Genomic DNA, 14,266 nt, shown 5'->3' on the forward strand with positions numbered 1-14,266 from the left:
TGGCTGCAGAGCATTCAGATGACGCATTAGGCCTCGTGTCCGTGTGTGTCCTCGTCTCTGCTCGTGTCCTGACGTATAACATCATATGTTCAGCACATGATAGGCAGATCCCATCCTAAGCACACAATAAGTCCATCCCGTCAGCTATATCCCCTCGGAAAATGTTAGAAGCCTGATGGGTACGCAGCAGCTCCCGTGTGAGAAGCGGGTGGGTGGCCGAAGGACAGTCTGACTCTGGCCTCAGGACCCAGAGACTTGCTCCAGATTTTCATTCTCCTTCACTTTAAAAAGATTGGTGACTTTACTGGTAAAAAGGAAACCACTGTATTCTATTGACCTCATTCTGAATTCCTTTTGACTTATACTTTGTTTTCTTTAAAAATTTTTTTTTTAAGTGTAACTGGTCCATGTGTTGAGATTTCCATACTTGCCATTTTTAAAAAGGAACATTAGTGTTATTTTATATAAATATATCATGGTCTGCTTTGCTATTTCCCTATGTTGCCAATTATGTTTTTTTGTTTTTTATTATGATTCTAAGTAATATCACTCTGAACATTTTTTCCTTTTATTTTTCCCCTCTTGGCCTGTTTTTTTCCATACATCCCAAGAGTGAAATTCCCAAAGTCAGGGTTAATTTGTCAGGTTTTGACTGATTGCTTACCAGAAAGGTTGGGCCAGTTTTCATGTGTGTGTGTGTGTGTGTGTGTGTGTGCTGTGTGTTTTATTTTAAGATCTCTCTGGCATGGCTGAAGAAAAGACTTGCCCAAGTGTGGTGAGTAATCCCGGAGGCTGCAGCGACCCGCAGAACAGCCCGGAGCTGAAGCCGCATTCCTACCTAGAAGCAATCAGGAGTGGTCTCGACAACGTAGAAGCTAGCAGCTCCTACAGCAGCGAGCAGCAGCTGTGCCCCTACGCAGCTGCCGGGGAGTGCCGATTTGGGGATGCTTGTGTCTACCTGCATGGGGAAGTTTGTGAAATCTGTAGGTTACAAGTCCTGCACCCGTTCGACCCAGAGCAAAGGAAAGCTCATGAGAAGGTACAGTTGCGAGCCTTTATGTGAAGTCGTTTTAAGGAATTTGAAGTGCACTAAGTGACAAAATCGGTATTTCTGTAAGCATCTTTCTGCCAGTAATACCTGCATTCTGTACCTGGCCAGCCAGGCCGAGTTCTGGAGAATTTGAGGAGTTCAGTGTCGGAAGGGACCTTGCAGGTCATTAGGCTCCCGTGTTTGTGCAGGCTTCTGCTCAGCACAGGGCTGTGGAGGTTGTCTGAACCCTCTGCCGTCTCCCGGCGGGTGTTCAGGTGAGCACAGGTTAGAGCTTCCCTCCTCCCCAGGGACATGACATCCGGGTGCTGTGCTGTGGGTTCGGCTTGAGTGTGCGTCCACTGTGCCAGGGCCTGGGTCCTAGGTCCTTTGCATTGATTCTGGTGCCTGATGCGTGGTGCTAAGCGGGGGACATGCTCTGTTCACCTGCCTCCTGAGTGAAGGGATTCGTTCAGTAACTGGTTCTCGTAGGAAGAAGTGATGCTGCTGACCTCTGACCCTGGCCTGTCAGCCTGATGTTTTAGATTAAGGGTTATTTGGCATTTCTGGTGTTGGTGTTGGGAAAGGCGGTACCCAGAGGGGCAAGGAGACCAGGGTCCCAGTCTTTGGGACCTCCTTGACCCCACAGTGGCCCTCTAATCTTCTTGGGCCTCTGGTCTCGGCTTTAAATTGGAAGTGACCGTGGAGCAGTGCCGACAAGCAGGGGGGCAAGCCAGTGGTGGTCTTGAGAGACCTGCCTGAAGCAGCCACAGTGCCCATTCCCTCCCGATCCTGGTTGTACCGTGTGGCCGGCAGTCACTCCAGGCTCTCACCACTCCCCAGCCCAGAACCAAAGGTTTCCTTCCTCCCTCCCTGTACTTCAGATCTGCATGTCAACATTCGAACACGAGATGGAGAAGGCCTTTGCGTTCCAGGCGAGTCAGGACAAAGTGTGCAGCATCTGCATGGAGGTTATCCTCGAGAAGGCGTCAGCCTCGGAGCGGAGGTTCGGGATCCTTTCCAACTGCAACCACACGTATTGCCTATCTTGCATCCGGCAGTGGAGGTGTGCCAAGCAGTTTGAGAACCCAATCATCAAGTAAGTGCAGCAGGGGTCTTACCTATACAATCTGGGAGAAGGTTTGATTTGGGATCTGCTTCCATCCACAGGGAAGCCTTCCCTTGTCCTCCACAGGTGAGTGGTGAGTCCTTGAGCAGGGACTTGAGCAAGTCGCAGACCTTCCCTGAGCCCAACTGCCTTTTCCTTTAAAACACGGGTGACAATTCCTGCCAGGCATTTAGGGTGTTGGGGGGACACTCAGCAGGGATCCTCTGTGTGAGAAGGCCCATTTGACTCTGGCACAGTTACTGGTGGTCCGCCCGTAGGCCGACTGCCTTTTTTTATTTAATCTGTAACGTAGGGCTTATTTGAGGACTAAATGGAATAGTGCATGTAACACATTTCACGTTATGTCTGATAACATGGGATGTACTCAGTGAGCCAACACAGGGTTTTATCCCCCAGCTTTATTGAGAGATAACTTACACATAACATCATAGGATCCTTAAATTCCACAGTGGGGTGGGAGAAAAGCTAAGTCATAGTGAGAAGTTACTGCGTGCTGTGTACTGTCAGAAACTTCACATACATTAAGTCGTAATTCTCTCAGAGACCCTTGATCATCATTCTCATGTTATGTATAGGGAAACTCAGATATGGTGAGGTCAAGTAACTTGCCTGAAGTTACACATTCGTATGGTAAAATAACAGCTTTATTGAGATAAAAATGTACAATTCAGAGGGGTTTTTTTAAATGTGTTCAGAGTTGTGCAGCTGTTGTTACTATAGTCTAATTTTAGAACATTTTCATCATCTTAAAAAGAAACCTCTACCTACAGTCACTGCCTGTTCATCCCTCTTTCCAGCCCCTGGCAACCACTAATCTCCTCTTTCTCTATGAATTTACCTGTTCTGGACATTTCATATAAATGGAATCATACAATATGTGGCCTTTGTGTCTGGCTTCTTTCACTCAGCATGTTTTCAGAGCTCACCCATATTGTAGCATGGCTCAGTACTCCTTTTATAGTGACTATAAATAGTATTCTGTTGTATGGCTAGACCACATTTTGTTTATGCATTCATCAGTTGATGGACATTCGGGTTGTTTCCACCTTTTGGCTATTATGGCTAGTGTGCCTATGAACATGTGTATTATTTATTGAAAATGAATACTATTTTCAGAACTTTTGGGTATACCCTTAGGAGTGGAGTTGCTGGGCATATGGAAACTCTGTGTTTAACATTTTGAGAAACTGCTAGACTGCCATCCAAAGTGGCTGAACCATTTTACATCCCCATCAGCAACATAGGAGGATTCCAGTTTCTCCACATTCTTGCCAGCACTTAGTTGTCTTGATTTCTGATGTTAGCCATCCTAGCAGGTGTGAAGTGATACCTTAGTATGGTTTTGATTTGCATTTCCCTGATAACTAATGGTACTGAACATCTTTTTCTGTGCTTATTGGCCATTTTGGAGAAATGCCTACTCAAATCCTTTCCCCATTTTAAAATTAGGTTGTCTTTTTTTATTGTTGAGAAGAACATGTTTCAACAGTAAATTCGGTTAGAGGATTGCATTTGTACCTTTTAGAATTCTGGGGTGGGAAACAAACATCTGGAGCGGTCATGCATTTGAGCACAAGGTTTAGTGGTGGAGTGTGCACAGGATTTGTAACTGAATCTCTCCCTTACTAACCTGATTCTTATTTCAGGTCTTGTCCAGAGTGCCGTGTGATATCAGAGTTTGTAATTCCAAGTGTGTATTGGGTAGAAGATCAGAATAAAAAGAACGAGTTGATTGAAGCTTTCAAACAGGGAATGGGGTAAGTGCTCTGCGCTCAAGCGTGATCTGGTGCGGGCCTGGCTCTTGCTTCTGTCTTTGCTTCATGCAGGGCCTCCCCTGTGGGGAGGCCACTCAGTGTCTTCTTTCTCTCGGGCAGCATGCTGGGCTCTGGGGACACAGAGGTGAGCAAGCAAGGCCGTGGTGAAGTGGACTTGCTTAATGGTTCTTAAGCTGAGCAGTATCCCCTAGAAGTCCTGCTTGTAGTGCTGAGATAGCCTTTTTATCTCTGATCATTCGTTCAACAAATAGAGATGAAAGATCTATCTGATAGGCCTTTTCTAGTTGCTGAGGATAGAGCATTAAACAAATCAGACAAAAATCCCAGCCCTCATACAGTTCACATTCTACTGAAGGAAAAAATAAACAAGAATAATAAGAAACAAACAAGAAAATAGGAAAATGTTTATTGGATGGTGGGGCTAAGGAGTGAAATAAGCCTGGGAATGGGGATAGGAAATGAGGGGATTGTAGTTTCCATATTGGAGCCCAGAGGACACAGTAGGGCGACCTGTGAGCAGAGACCTCGAGGAGGCAAGGCCGCGAGCCATGTCCATGTGACTGAGAAGAACACTCCAGAGGGAGGGAACTGTCACTGCAGAGAAAGCTCTGAGGCTGGAGTGTGTCTGCCTTGTTCGGAACAGCAAGGAGGAGCTGGACGAGAGAAGCAGGTGGGGAGAACACTGGAGACGAGGACAGGGGGAGTGGGGTGAATTGTGTAGGGCTCTGTAGGTCATTGGATAGACTAGCTTTTTTATTCTGGCTGAGGTGGGCAGCCGTCATACGATTTTGACCAGAGGAGTGACATGATCTGATATATATTTTGAAAGGATCACTGTGGCTGAACCACTGAGAATATATTGAAAGAGGAGGCAAAAGTGGAAATGGGGAGACCAGTTAGGCTGTTACAACAGTCCAGGCGAGATATGGCAGTGGCTTGGACCAGGGCAGGAGGCATGGAGGTGATGGGAAGTGGTCGAATTCTGGATCTGTTTAGAAGAACTGGGATGGATTTGCTGATGCGTTGAATATGGTGGAGGGGTTGAGGATTCAGATTTCACTTCCAGTGTTACCACTTTTCATTTCTTTGCTGCACTCCTATCTTTGTTGGCCAGTTTCCTCTTTCAGTTATCCGTTTTTGTAAAATGTCTTGTGGGTGTATCACTGGGAAACAAGGAGGCAACACAGCTCCACTGAATAACGGATGCACAGTGACCACTCACCGACAGACTTGGGAGGAGAGTTAAGATGGTCAGTCACTGACCATGGTGCACATGTGTTGTTCCTGTGGTGGTTTGGACTGAAGAGCTGACAGTGTGTGCTTCACATGGTCACTCACAGTTGTGTGTTGTGGTGACAGAAATTTGAACCATGTTGCTGGGGGACCAGTGGCACTTAACGAAACCATGGTGGATTCATTTCCTGTGGCTGCCGTAACATTACCACAGACTGGGTGCTCAAAACACTAGACATCTGTTCTGTCACACTTGTGGAGGCTGGAAGTCCAAAATCCAGGTGTGGGCAAGGGTGGCTCCTCCTGGAGGCTCTGAGGGAGAATTTGTTCCAGGCCCCTCTCCTGGCTTCTGGGCGCAGCGTAACTCCAGTCTCTGTCTTTGTCTGCTCTGTGTCTTTTTCTCTCCCCTCTGACTCGTGTAAGGGTCTCTCGTAAGACCCTCCCATTAATCCAGGATGATCTCATCTTGAGATCCTTAACTCCATCAGTAAAGATCCTTTCTCCAAATAAGGTCACATTCACAGGTAGCAGGGCTTAGGATTTTGACCTGTCTTTTGGGGGCCACTATTCAACTCACCGTACATGGTGTATCAGTCTGTTCCAGATTAACAGCAGACTGGGTGACTTATAAACAGCAGGCATTTATTTCTCACAGTTCTGGAGGCTGGGAAGTCCAAGATCAAGGTGCCAGCATGGTCGGGTTCTAGTGAGGGCCAGCATCCTCTCACTGTGTCCTCACGTGGTGGAAGGGGTGAAGGAGCTCACCCGGTCTCTTATAAGAGCACTAATGGCATTTATGAGGGCTCCACCCTCATGACTTAATCACGTGTCTCCTAATTCTATCCCGCTGGACATTAGGATTTCAGTATATGAATTTTAGGGGGATCCAAACATTCAGACCATAGCACATGATCCGAACCTTGCAAAGCAAGGGCTGCCTGTTTACCGATTGGTCTGTGCCCCTGTTGATGGATACCTCTGCTGTTTCTGCTGTGTTAGCTATTTTGAATATCGTTTAGAATTCCATTTTAACTTGCAGCTTTTTAGCTTATCTCTTTCTTTAAAATGGTTTTTTCTTGGGATTACAATATACTCCTAATATTTTAGTCACAATTAATGTTCCTGCTGCCTTATATAATATGCAGTTACTTTCTCATTACCATCTTTGTGCTACAGATATAATGCATATGCATTATGTTTACATACATTAGAACAGCACAAGGTAATAATATAATTTTTTATTATTTAGGTATAATTGACAAATAAAATTATGAAATACTTAAAGTGTACATCATGGTAATTTGATATACATTGTGAAAGGAGTCCCCCATCTAGCTAATTAACACATCCATTGCCTCACAAATTTTTTTTTCTACCATGTTAGCAAATTTCAGTTGTACAATACAGTGTTGTCAACCACAGTCACTATGTTTTATCTTTATTCATCTTAATAGGTGATAGTTTGTACCCTTTCACCAACCTCTCCCTATTTTCCCTGTACCCTTGCAACCACTTTTCTGTTTCTATGAGTTTAACTTTTTTTTTTAGATTCCCACATGTATGTGATGCCGTCCAGTATTTGTCTTTCTCTGACTTATTTCACTTAGCATAATGCCCTCGAGGTCCATCCATGTTGTCACAAGTGGCAGGATTTCCTTCTTTCTCGTGGCTGAATAATATTCCATTTTGTGTGTGTGTGTGTGTGTGTATGTATATACACACACACACACACACTACACATTCTTTATCCATTCATCTGTTAAACAACTTGTTTTCATATCTTGGATATCGTGAATAATGCTGCAATGAACATGGGGGGGTGCAGGTATCTCTTCTGACAGGTGTGAGGTGATATCTAATTGTGGTTTTGATTTGCATTTCCCTGATGATTAGTGAGATTGAGCATCTTTTTATGTGCCTGATGGGCATTTGTGTGTCTTCTTTGAAAAACTGTCTCTTCAGTTCCTCTGACCATTTTTAAATCTGATTGGGTTTGTTTTTTTTTTTGCTACTGAGTTGTATGAGTTCTTTGTATATTTTGGATATTCACCCCTTACAGATATGTGATTTGCAAATATTTTCTCCCATTCAGTAGGTTGTCTTTTCATTTTGTGATGGTTTCCTTTGTTCTGCAGAAGCTTTTTAGTTTCATGTGGTCCCTCTTGTTTATTTTTGCTTTTGTTGCCTTTGCTCTTGGTGTTAAATCCAAAAAATCATCTCCAAGACAGATGTCAGGGAGCTTGTTGCCTATGGTTTCATGTCTTACATTCAAGCCTTTAATCCATTTGGAGTTAATTTTTATGTGTGGTACAAGATTGTGGTCCAGTTTCATTCTTTTGCATGTGGCTGTCCAGTTTTCCCAGCACCATTTTTTGAAGAGACTGTCCTTTCCCCATTGCATATTCTTGGCTCCTTTGTTGTAAATTAATTGACCATATATGAACAGGTTTATTTATGGGCTTTCTATGGTGTTCCATTGATCTGTGTGTCTGGTTCAGTACCATACTGTTTTGATCACTATAGCTTTGTAAACTAATTTGAAATCAGGAAGTGCGGTGCCTCCAGCTTTGTTCTTCTTAGGATTGCTTTAGCTGTTCAGGACTTTGTGGGTCTGTACAAATTTTAGGATTGTTTTTTTCTATTTCTGTGAAAAATGCCATTGGAATCTTGGTAGAGACTGCTTCCTTTGGGTGGTATGGACATTTTAACAGAATTCTTCTAATCCATAAGCATGGAGTATCTTCCCATTTATGTGTCGTCTTTGATTTCATTCATCAGTGTCTTGTAGTTTTCAAGTGTATGACTCTTTCACCTCCTTGGTGTTTCTAGGTATTTTATTCTTTTTGATGCAATTGTAAATGGTATTGTTTTCTTACTTTCTCTTTCTGATGATACTTCATTGTTTGTTAGTATATGAAAAAACAACTGATTTTTGTATATTGATTTTGTATCCTGCAACTTTAATGTATGGGATGTAATATTTACATGCATTAGAACCTCACAAGGTAATAATTTTTGCCTTAAAACTTGTGTATTTTTTTAAGAGTAAAAAAGTTTATATTTACTCATATATAATATTTTCAATGCTCTGTTATTTGGTATGTAATTCCTTCCAATTGATACAGTTGCCCTTCAGCCTCAAGAACTTCCTTTAACATTTTGCTGATCTGCTGGTGATGAGTTTGAAGGTTTTCTTTTTATCAGAAATAGCTTTTTTTCCCCCCCATTCTTGAAGGATATTTTCATTGAATTTATTGGTCTAATTGATCTTATTCACATATTTGCCTCCTCTTTCAATGAGTAAAATTCTGAGATAATAGTTTGGGGTTTTCCCCCCTCTTCTTTCAGCACTTTGCAAATGTCGTTCCACTGTATAATCTGGCCTCTGTAGTTTCTGATGAGAAGTCGTGTGTGATTCAGATTGTAATATGTCATTTTTCTGGGTCTTTATCCTGGCTGGTTTCAGCAGTTTGATATTTTGCCTAGGAGTGAGTTTTTTCGTATTTTACTGCTTGGTTTTCTCTGAATTTGATATTATTCACCAAATTTAGAGAAATTCTGGCCATTGTTTCATCACATTTTTTACTACCCTGTTTTTCTTCTGGGATTCTAATTACAGGTGATAGACTTTTTTATATTGTCCTATAAGTTTCAGGCTCTGTTTTTTTTTTTTCCAATCTTTTTTCCTCTCTGCTCATGTTCTTGAACACATGTATAGTAGCTGCTTTGAATCCTTGTTATCTTGAAGTTAGACTCTGTTGATTGTCCTTTAAGAATGGGTCACATTTTACTGATTCTTCATTGAGTTATTTTGGATTGTAACCTAGACACTGTAAATCTTACCTTGTAGAGACTCTGGATTCTGTTAGGTTCATTTATAAAATGTTAATGTTTTTGTTTTAATAGGCAGAGAAATTGTTTAGACTCAAACTCTTGGGCAGCAGGTCAAATCTCAGTTCAGTTTTTTTATCCTTAGCTGAGTTGCCTTGAGCCTGCTGCATTGATGTGTGGGTTAGGGGCTGGTCCGGGATTTGGGAGGAGTTAGTATACAGTATTTGGATGGGTCCCTCTCAGGCCCTTTTCTTTGGGGGACTGTTTCCTTGCTTCCAATGGTTGATTTCCACCAACTCTTTTTGTTCTTCAGGCCGGAAAGACTTGATTTTTCCACTGGAGTTTAGCCACCCTGCGTAGATACTTGCCTGGAGCCTGCTCTAGGTTAAGTGCTATTTTTTCTTAAAAAGATAACTCAGTCTCTTGCCATTCCATTCTTCCAGGTGTCTAATCTCTTGAAGAATCCTACTTTTGTTCACTCTCCAGTGCGTTCAGGTCTTTTAATAGCGTCTGTATTTCTAGTTCATCTGCAGGAAGGGTACTAAAAGCGAAACTGTACATTATCTTTTTAAATAGTTCCTTTAAGTTGCATATTGATTACTAAAGGCTTGGTATCTTCTTGTTTTACCATTTTTACCTCCTGCGATGTTCTTGTGTGTCCACCAGAGGGCAGGAGTGGCAAGGCAGAGGGGTCCAGCCTGTAGAAAGGAGCTCTGCTGCAGTTGTCTGAAAAGTCACGTTATTGCTGTTTGGGTCTTCCTGGCCTTACTTTCTGTTGATGACAGTGTTTTCATGCATTCCACAGACATTTACTGAGCTGCAGGCCAGGTTCCCTCAAGCTAAACACCAATGTGGGATATAGAGTAAAATTCAGTAAGAAATTTCATGGGAAATTACAAAAGGACAATTATGATACAGGTTATCTGGTGACAGATTCATCATGAGAGGCCCAAGCCAGATGTCACAATAGAGAAGGCACTGGGATCCACCTGGGAGTGTCAGGGAAAGCAGGATGGGAATGGGACCCTGAGCCCTGAAGCATGAATAGTCCGTGTGTCGGGGTTGGGGGCTGGGATGGCAGATGGGATGACGTGGATGCAGAATGGTGCAGATTTTGTGTTTGGGGAACAGTGGGCGTGGTCCCTGGGGTTGAAAGAAGTGTGTCGAAGGATGTGGGACCTACAGGGACACAGGCACAAGTCTGAAGGGGCCTTGAGTGGTCCTGAAGAACAGGACGACAAGGGACAAACTGTTTGGGGAAGCTCCTCTGAGGTGTGTGAAGAGAGTAGAACCTAGTGGGAGGGAGGCCAGTTGAGACTGGACCATGGCAGGCAGGCAGGCAACAGAGGATGGTGCCCCGAACGCGTCAACGGTGTGGGAACCGAGAGGATGGTCGACTGGGGAGGTGTTTTGTAGGCAGAAGTAACAACTGGATGTGGGCGCTGAGAACAAAGATGGAGTTGGAGTGATCTGTAGGCTTATGTCCCTGGTAACCAGATAAAGCTTGGGGGGGGGGAATCATTTTGGGGTGGGGACCAGAGAATAATGTTTTGAACCTGACGAGTTTGTTAAAGCCAGTGTCCCGTAGACCCTGTTAAGAACTCGCCACTTGAGCGGTCATTTGAAGATCTGCTCAGAACCTTGGGGACAGTGGGCCATGGATGGCGTCTGGTCCACAGACCTCTGCTCGAATCCACTCCCCAGTCACCTGTGCTTGAGTCAGACCTGGTGGAAGTGGACAGCTGCTGGGGAGCTTTTCTTTGTGCTGCTCTGAGGCCTGCCTCAGGGGCTTTCACCACCGTCTCTGCCGTCGTCCCCTTGTCTGAGAAAACAGGAAACACTGACGTCAAGAAGGTCCCTTCCTTGTCTGCCACCACCACGTACCCCATCCCCGCGGCAGGCTGCCCTTTCTGCTGGGATTTGGCTTCATTTCTGCACCTTCCCCGCCCTTCTGGCTTCTCTTCCTCTGCAACGTGGGATCACTTATGATTACATAAGCCAAATTTCATTTCAGCAAGAAGGAATGGGAATTGTCTGTTCGGTTCTCTATTTGGTTCTAAGTTTCCTCAGGAGCAGGGGTTTGTAACATAGGGGTCTGTAGCTAGAAACTGAAGATGGGGGGAAAATCTTTTTAACTTTCTGATAACTGCATTTTGTAGACCTATATGTCTTCTTTTATGCATTTAAAAACATTGTTCCGAGAAGGGTTCTGTATAGAGTTAAGAAGCCCTGCTCTGGAGGGTGGGGACCAAGGAAAATTGGAATGAGACCTGTAACTTTAGGCAGCTGCTAAAGCCTGCTGCTTTCCCTGTGACTCCTAAGTAAAGGCTTCCTGTGGTCACCTTGACATCACTGCTGGCCAGAGGAAGGGGAACTTTCCTGGGTGAAGCTCCTGTTGGGAGTTTGAGCTGAGGCAAGTAGCCCAGCTTCAGAACCTTGGAGCCCAGACAGCTGGCCCAGAGGAATGGTCAGGCCTACCTGCCCCTGGAGGCCTCTGGAGCACTGCAGGCTCAAAACACAGTGGGGGCCCCGTGCACGTTAAATTCCACATGAGGCAGCATATCGTGGTGCAAGTACCGTCCAGCTTGGAAATCAGCATCCAGCCTTTCTGAGCCTCATTTTCAGCACCTCTGACCTGAGGCTGACCTGGCTCTGGTAGGGATGGAGGAAGACAGTGGTTCATCTGCACCCCAGATTTTCCCACTGTTCTTTTGATCTTTTCTTTCTGCTTTTCAGAAAAAAAGCTTGTAAATACTTTGAGCAAGGCAAAGGGACCTGCCCATTTGGAAGCAAATGCCTTTACCGCCATGCTTACCCTGATGGGCGGCTAGCAGAACCAGAGAAACCTCGGAAACAGCTCAGTTCTGAAGGCACCGTGAGGGTAAGGACTTCGCCATCTCTTGTCAGGAACACCCACCTGTAGGCATATCCGGGGACTGCTCCTGGCCCCTCCTTGTAGCTTTGGCAGAAGGGCGTGTGGTAGGCAAACGAAATAGAAGCTACTTAGCTTTCACGTTGCCTTTAGCAATAACCAGGCATGTTTGCTGGCTGTTTTGCAGTTCTTTAATTCAGTGCGGCTCTGGGATTTCATTGAGAACCGAGAGAGCCAGCATGCCCACAACACTGAAGACGTCGACATGACAGAGCTTGGGGACCTCTTCATGCACCTCTCCGGGGTGGAGTCATCAGAACCCTGAAGAGTAGGTGGTCGCCCTGCGTCTTTGGCTCCACCAGCCGAGCCTTCCCCAAGCCAGGGTGTGCAGAGCTTCCTTCACGGCAGCCTGGGGTGGCGTGTCACTTGGATTTAACCTTGGTCTCATCCACTCCATTATTACAGCCATGGGAAGAGTGAGGCTATAAAATAACCTTAACACATATATGGAATCGCTGCTTCTCTAGTTGCTATTTATCTTAGTTGCACCTCAAACTCCTCAGGGGGGCCAGCTGACCAGCCAGAGTTTTCATTGATTGATTCAGACCAGCCTGGCTCCCGTCCTCGAGGACCGTGCAGCTGCCCCTAAAAGCAGCAGATTCATTTATCTTACCAAAGGATTCCTGTGTGGTGAACCTCCCTAGTATACTGAAATAGTGTGGTCAACACTGGATTTGTATATTGCTTTTCAAAAACCACGCTGCACACCTTAGCACAAAACTTGACTTAGGGCTCTGCAGTGTCCCAAATCAGGGGAGAAGTCTTGCTGGGGGACGTTCAGCAGACAGGTATAAACCTTCTTACCTGGGGGTGGGGGCTCTTGAAGTAGCAGGAAGCAGAGATACGGCCCCTCTTTTACGGTTTATGTTAGGGTCACAGTCAGAGTAATCTTGCACACATGCCTCCAGGGGAAACTCTCACCTGCTGGCTTGTGCCCCGAGGGCTCATGTGTGTTTTATCTGTAAAGAACAGTTTCTGGTCCTGAAGAGAATTGAGTACAAGTCTCTGTCATCAGTAGTGATTTTAATTGAAGGAACGTTAGAAGTTAAGGAACTCCAAGCCTAAATTATTTTTATAGACAGCTGTAGACACCAAATGTTTTATAAAGAAGAAAGTCTTACTCTTTACCTGATTTGGAGTAAGAAGGGTGACAAAGGCTGAATTCAATTCCCAGCAGAGGCTCTGGGCCCATTTCCTGTTTCTTGAGTTCTGCTCCCAAAGGCATGAACAAATGGAGTTCAAGCTGTGAGCTCAGGATTTAAAAGGAGGAAACAGCCATTAAACCTACATTTAATTTATTTTATTAAAATAACAAATTGAATAACTGTATTTTGTCAGGCGCAATAAAAACAAAATTAAACCCAAATTATCAAGAAAACCTGTGTTCCTGGCTTCCTTGCATATGATGATGTAGGGACCAGGCTGGCGGTGGGCGGGGCGGGGGGGGGGGGCCCCGCCCCATAGGGGCAGCTCCTGGAAGACAAATTCAGCACAATGGAAGACTGCTCCCTGAGAGGGCGGAGACTGGGAGGGGCACGCCAAGCACCTCTTCTGGAAAACCATCCCAAAGCACTAGAGACCTTCAAGAAAAGGAAGTGTCCCCAAAGTCAAGTCCATAGTACCAAAGCAGGCTCCTCCAGGCTGCCACGGTCTCGACAGTCCTGGGCTGTTTGGTGCATTATGTGCAAAAACTACCTGTTTGGTGCCACACCACGTATCTCTGAAGAGAAGTCCGTCCTTCCTTCTGTGGTAAGCGTTCCTCGTAGGAGCTGATTTCCAAAATCCACGTGTCCCCACGTCACGGCTGGTTTGCCTGCTACCTACTACCTACATTTCCCCTCTGAGTGCTTTTTCTTGCCCTAAAAATACTCGTTTAGCCAACAGCTGGGGCCCCAGATCACGTACTGCCATCAGCAGCCACCGGTGCATCTGAAGGAGGCTCGGCTCATGAGCACAGGGGTTGCGGGTGAGCAGGACAAACCAACACTGTGAATGGCTTCCTCCTCCCAGGGCCAGAGGGGTAGAAAAGGCAACGTGAAGTTAAGGCCCTGTGAGTGGTCTAGAAGGTCCTTAGCAGCAGCTTCTCTGAAGACGAGCAGTGTCCCCGCAGAAAGGTGATGCCTGCTGACTTCCCTTCCCACCTGGTGGCCTGAGTGCAGGTGCAGAGTCAGCTAGAAGACAGGCAATCTAGGGGATGTGGTCAGCGTGCAGGCATTGATGTCCTCGGTATGGGCCGCCCGGTGCAGGGATGGCTCAGAAGCGCTCCGGTTGATTTTCGGTAGAGAGTGTTGGAGCAGCTCAATGGAAGACAGGATCTGAAACGAGGCCATAAAATGGTC

General features: G+C 45.3%; 2 protein-coding genes across 3 annotated transcripts in view; one reads left to right on the top strand and one right to left on the bottom strand.

Annotated features, from left to right (window-relative positions):
* Positions 1-13,305, top strand: part of MKRN2 (makorin ring finger protein 2) — a 28,725-nt gene extending 15,420 nt beyond the window's left edge. The window contains exons 4-8 of the mRNA XM_036869951.1: positions 735-1,039; positions 1,912-2,126; positions 3,803-3,913; positions 11,732-11,876; positions 12,055-13,305. Of these exons, the coding sequence (XP_036725846.1) occupies positions 735-1,039; positions 1,912-2,126; positions 3,803-3,913; positions 11,732-11,876; positions 12,055-12,192 (914 nt within the window). The 3' untranslated portion in view covers positions 12,193-13,305. The remainder of the gene's footprint in view (positions 1-734; positions 1,040-1,911; positions 2,127-3,802; positions 3,914-11,731; positions 11,877-12,054) is intronic.
* The window catches only part of RAF1 (Raf-1 proto-oncogene, serine/threonine kinase), a 73,087-nt gene continuing 72,026 nt past the window's right edge, over positions 13,206-14,266 (bottom strand). For both annotated transcript variants that reach the window (XM_036869949.1, XM_036869950.1), the window contains one exon: positions 13,206-14,242. In XM_036869949.1, coding sequence (XP_036725844.1) covers positions 14,099-14,242 — 144 coding nt within the window. In that variant the 3' untranslated portion in view covers positions 13,206-14,098. The remainder of the gene's footprint in view (positions 14,243-14,266) is intronic.

Source organism: Balaenoptera musculus, chromosome 11 (genome assembly GCF_009873245.2).
Source record: "Balaenoptera musculus isolate JJ_BM4_2016_0621 chromosome 11, mBalMus1.pri.v3, whole genome shotgun sequence".
Taxonomy (NCBI): Eukaryota; Metazoa; Chordata; class Mammalia; order Artiodactyla; family Balaenopteridae; genus Balaenoptera; species Balaenoptera musculus.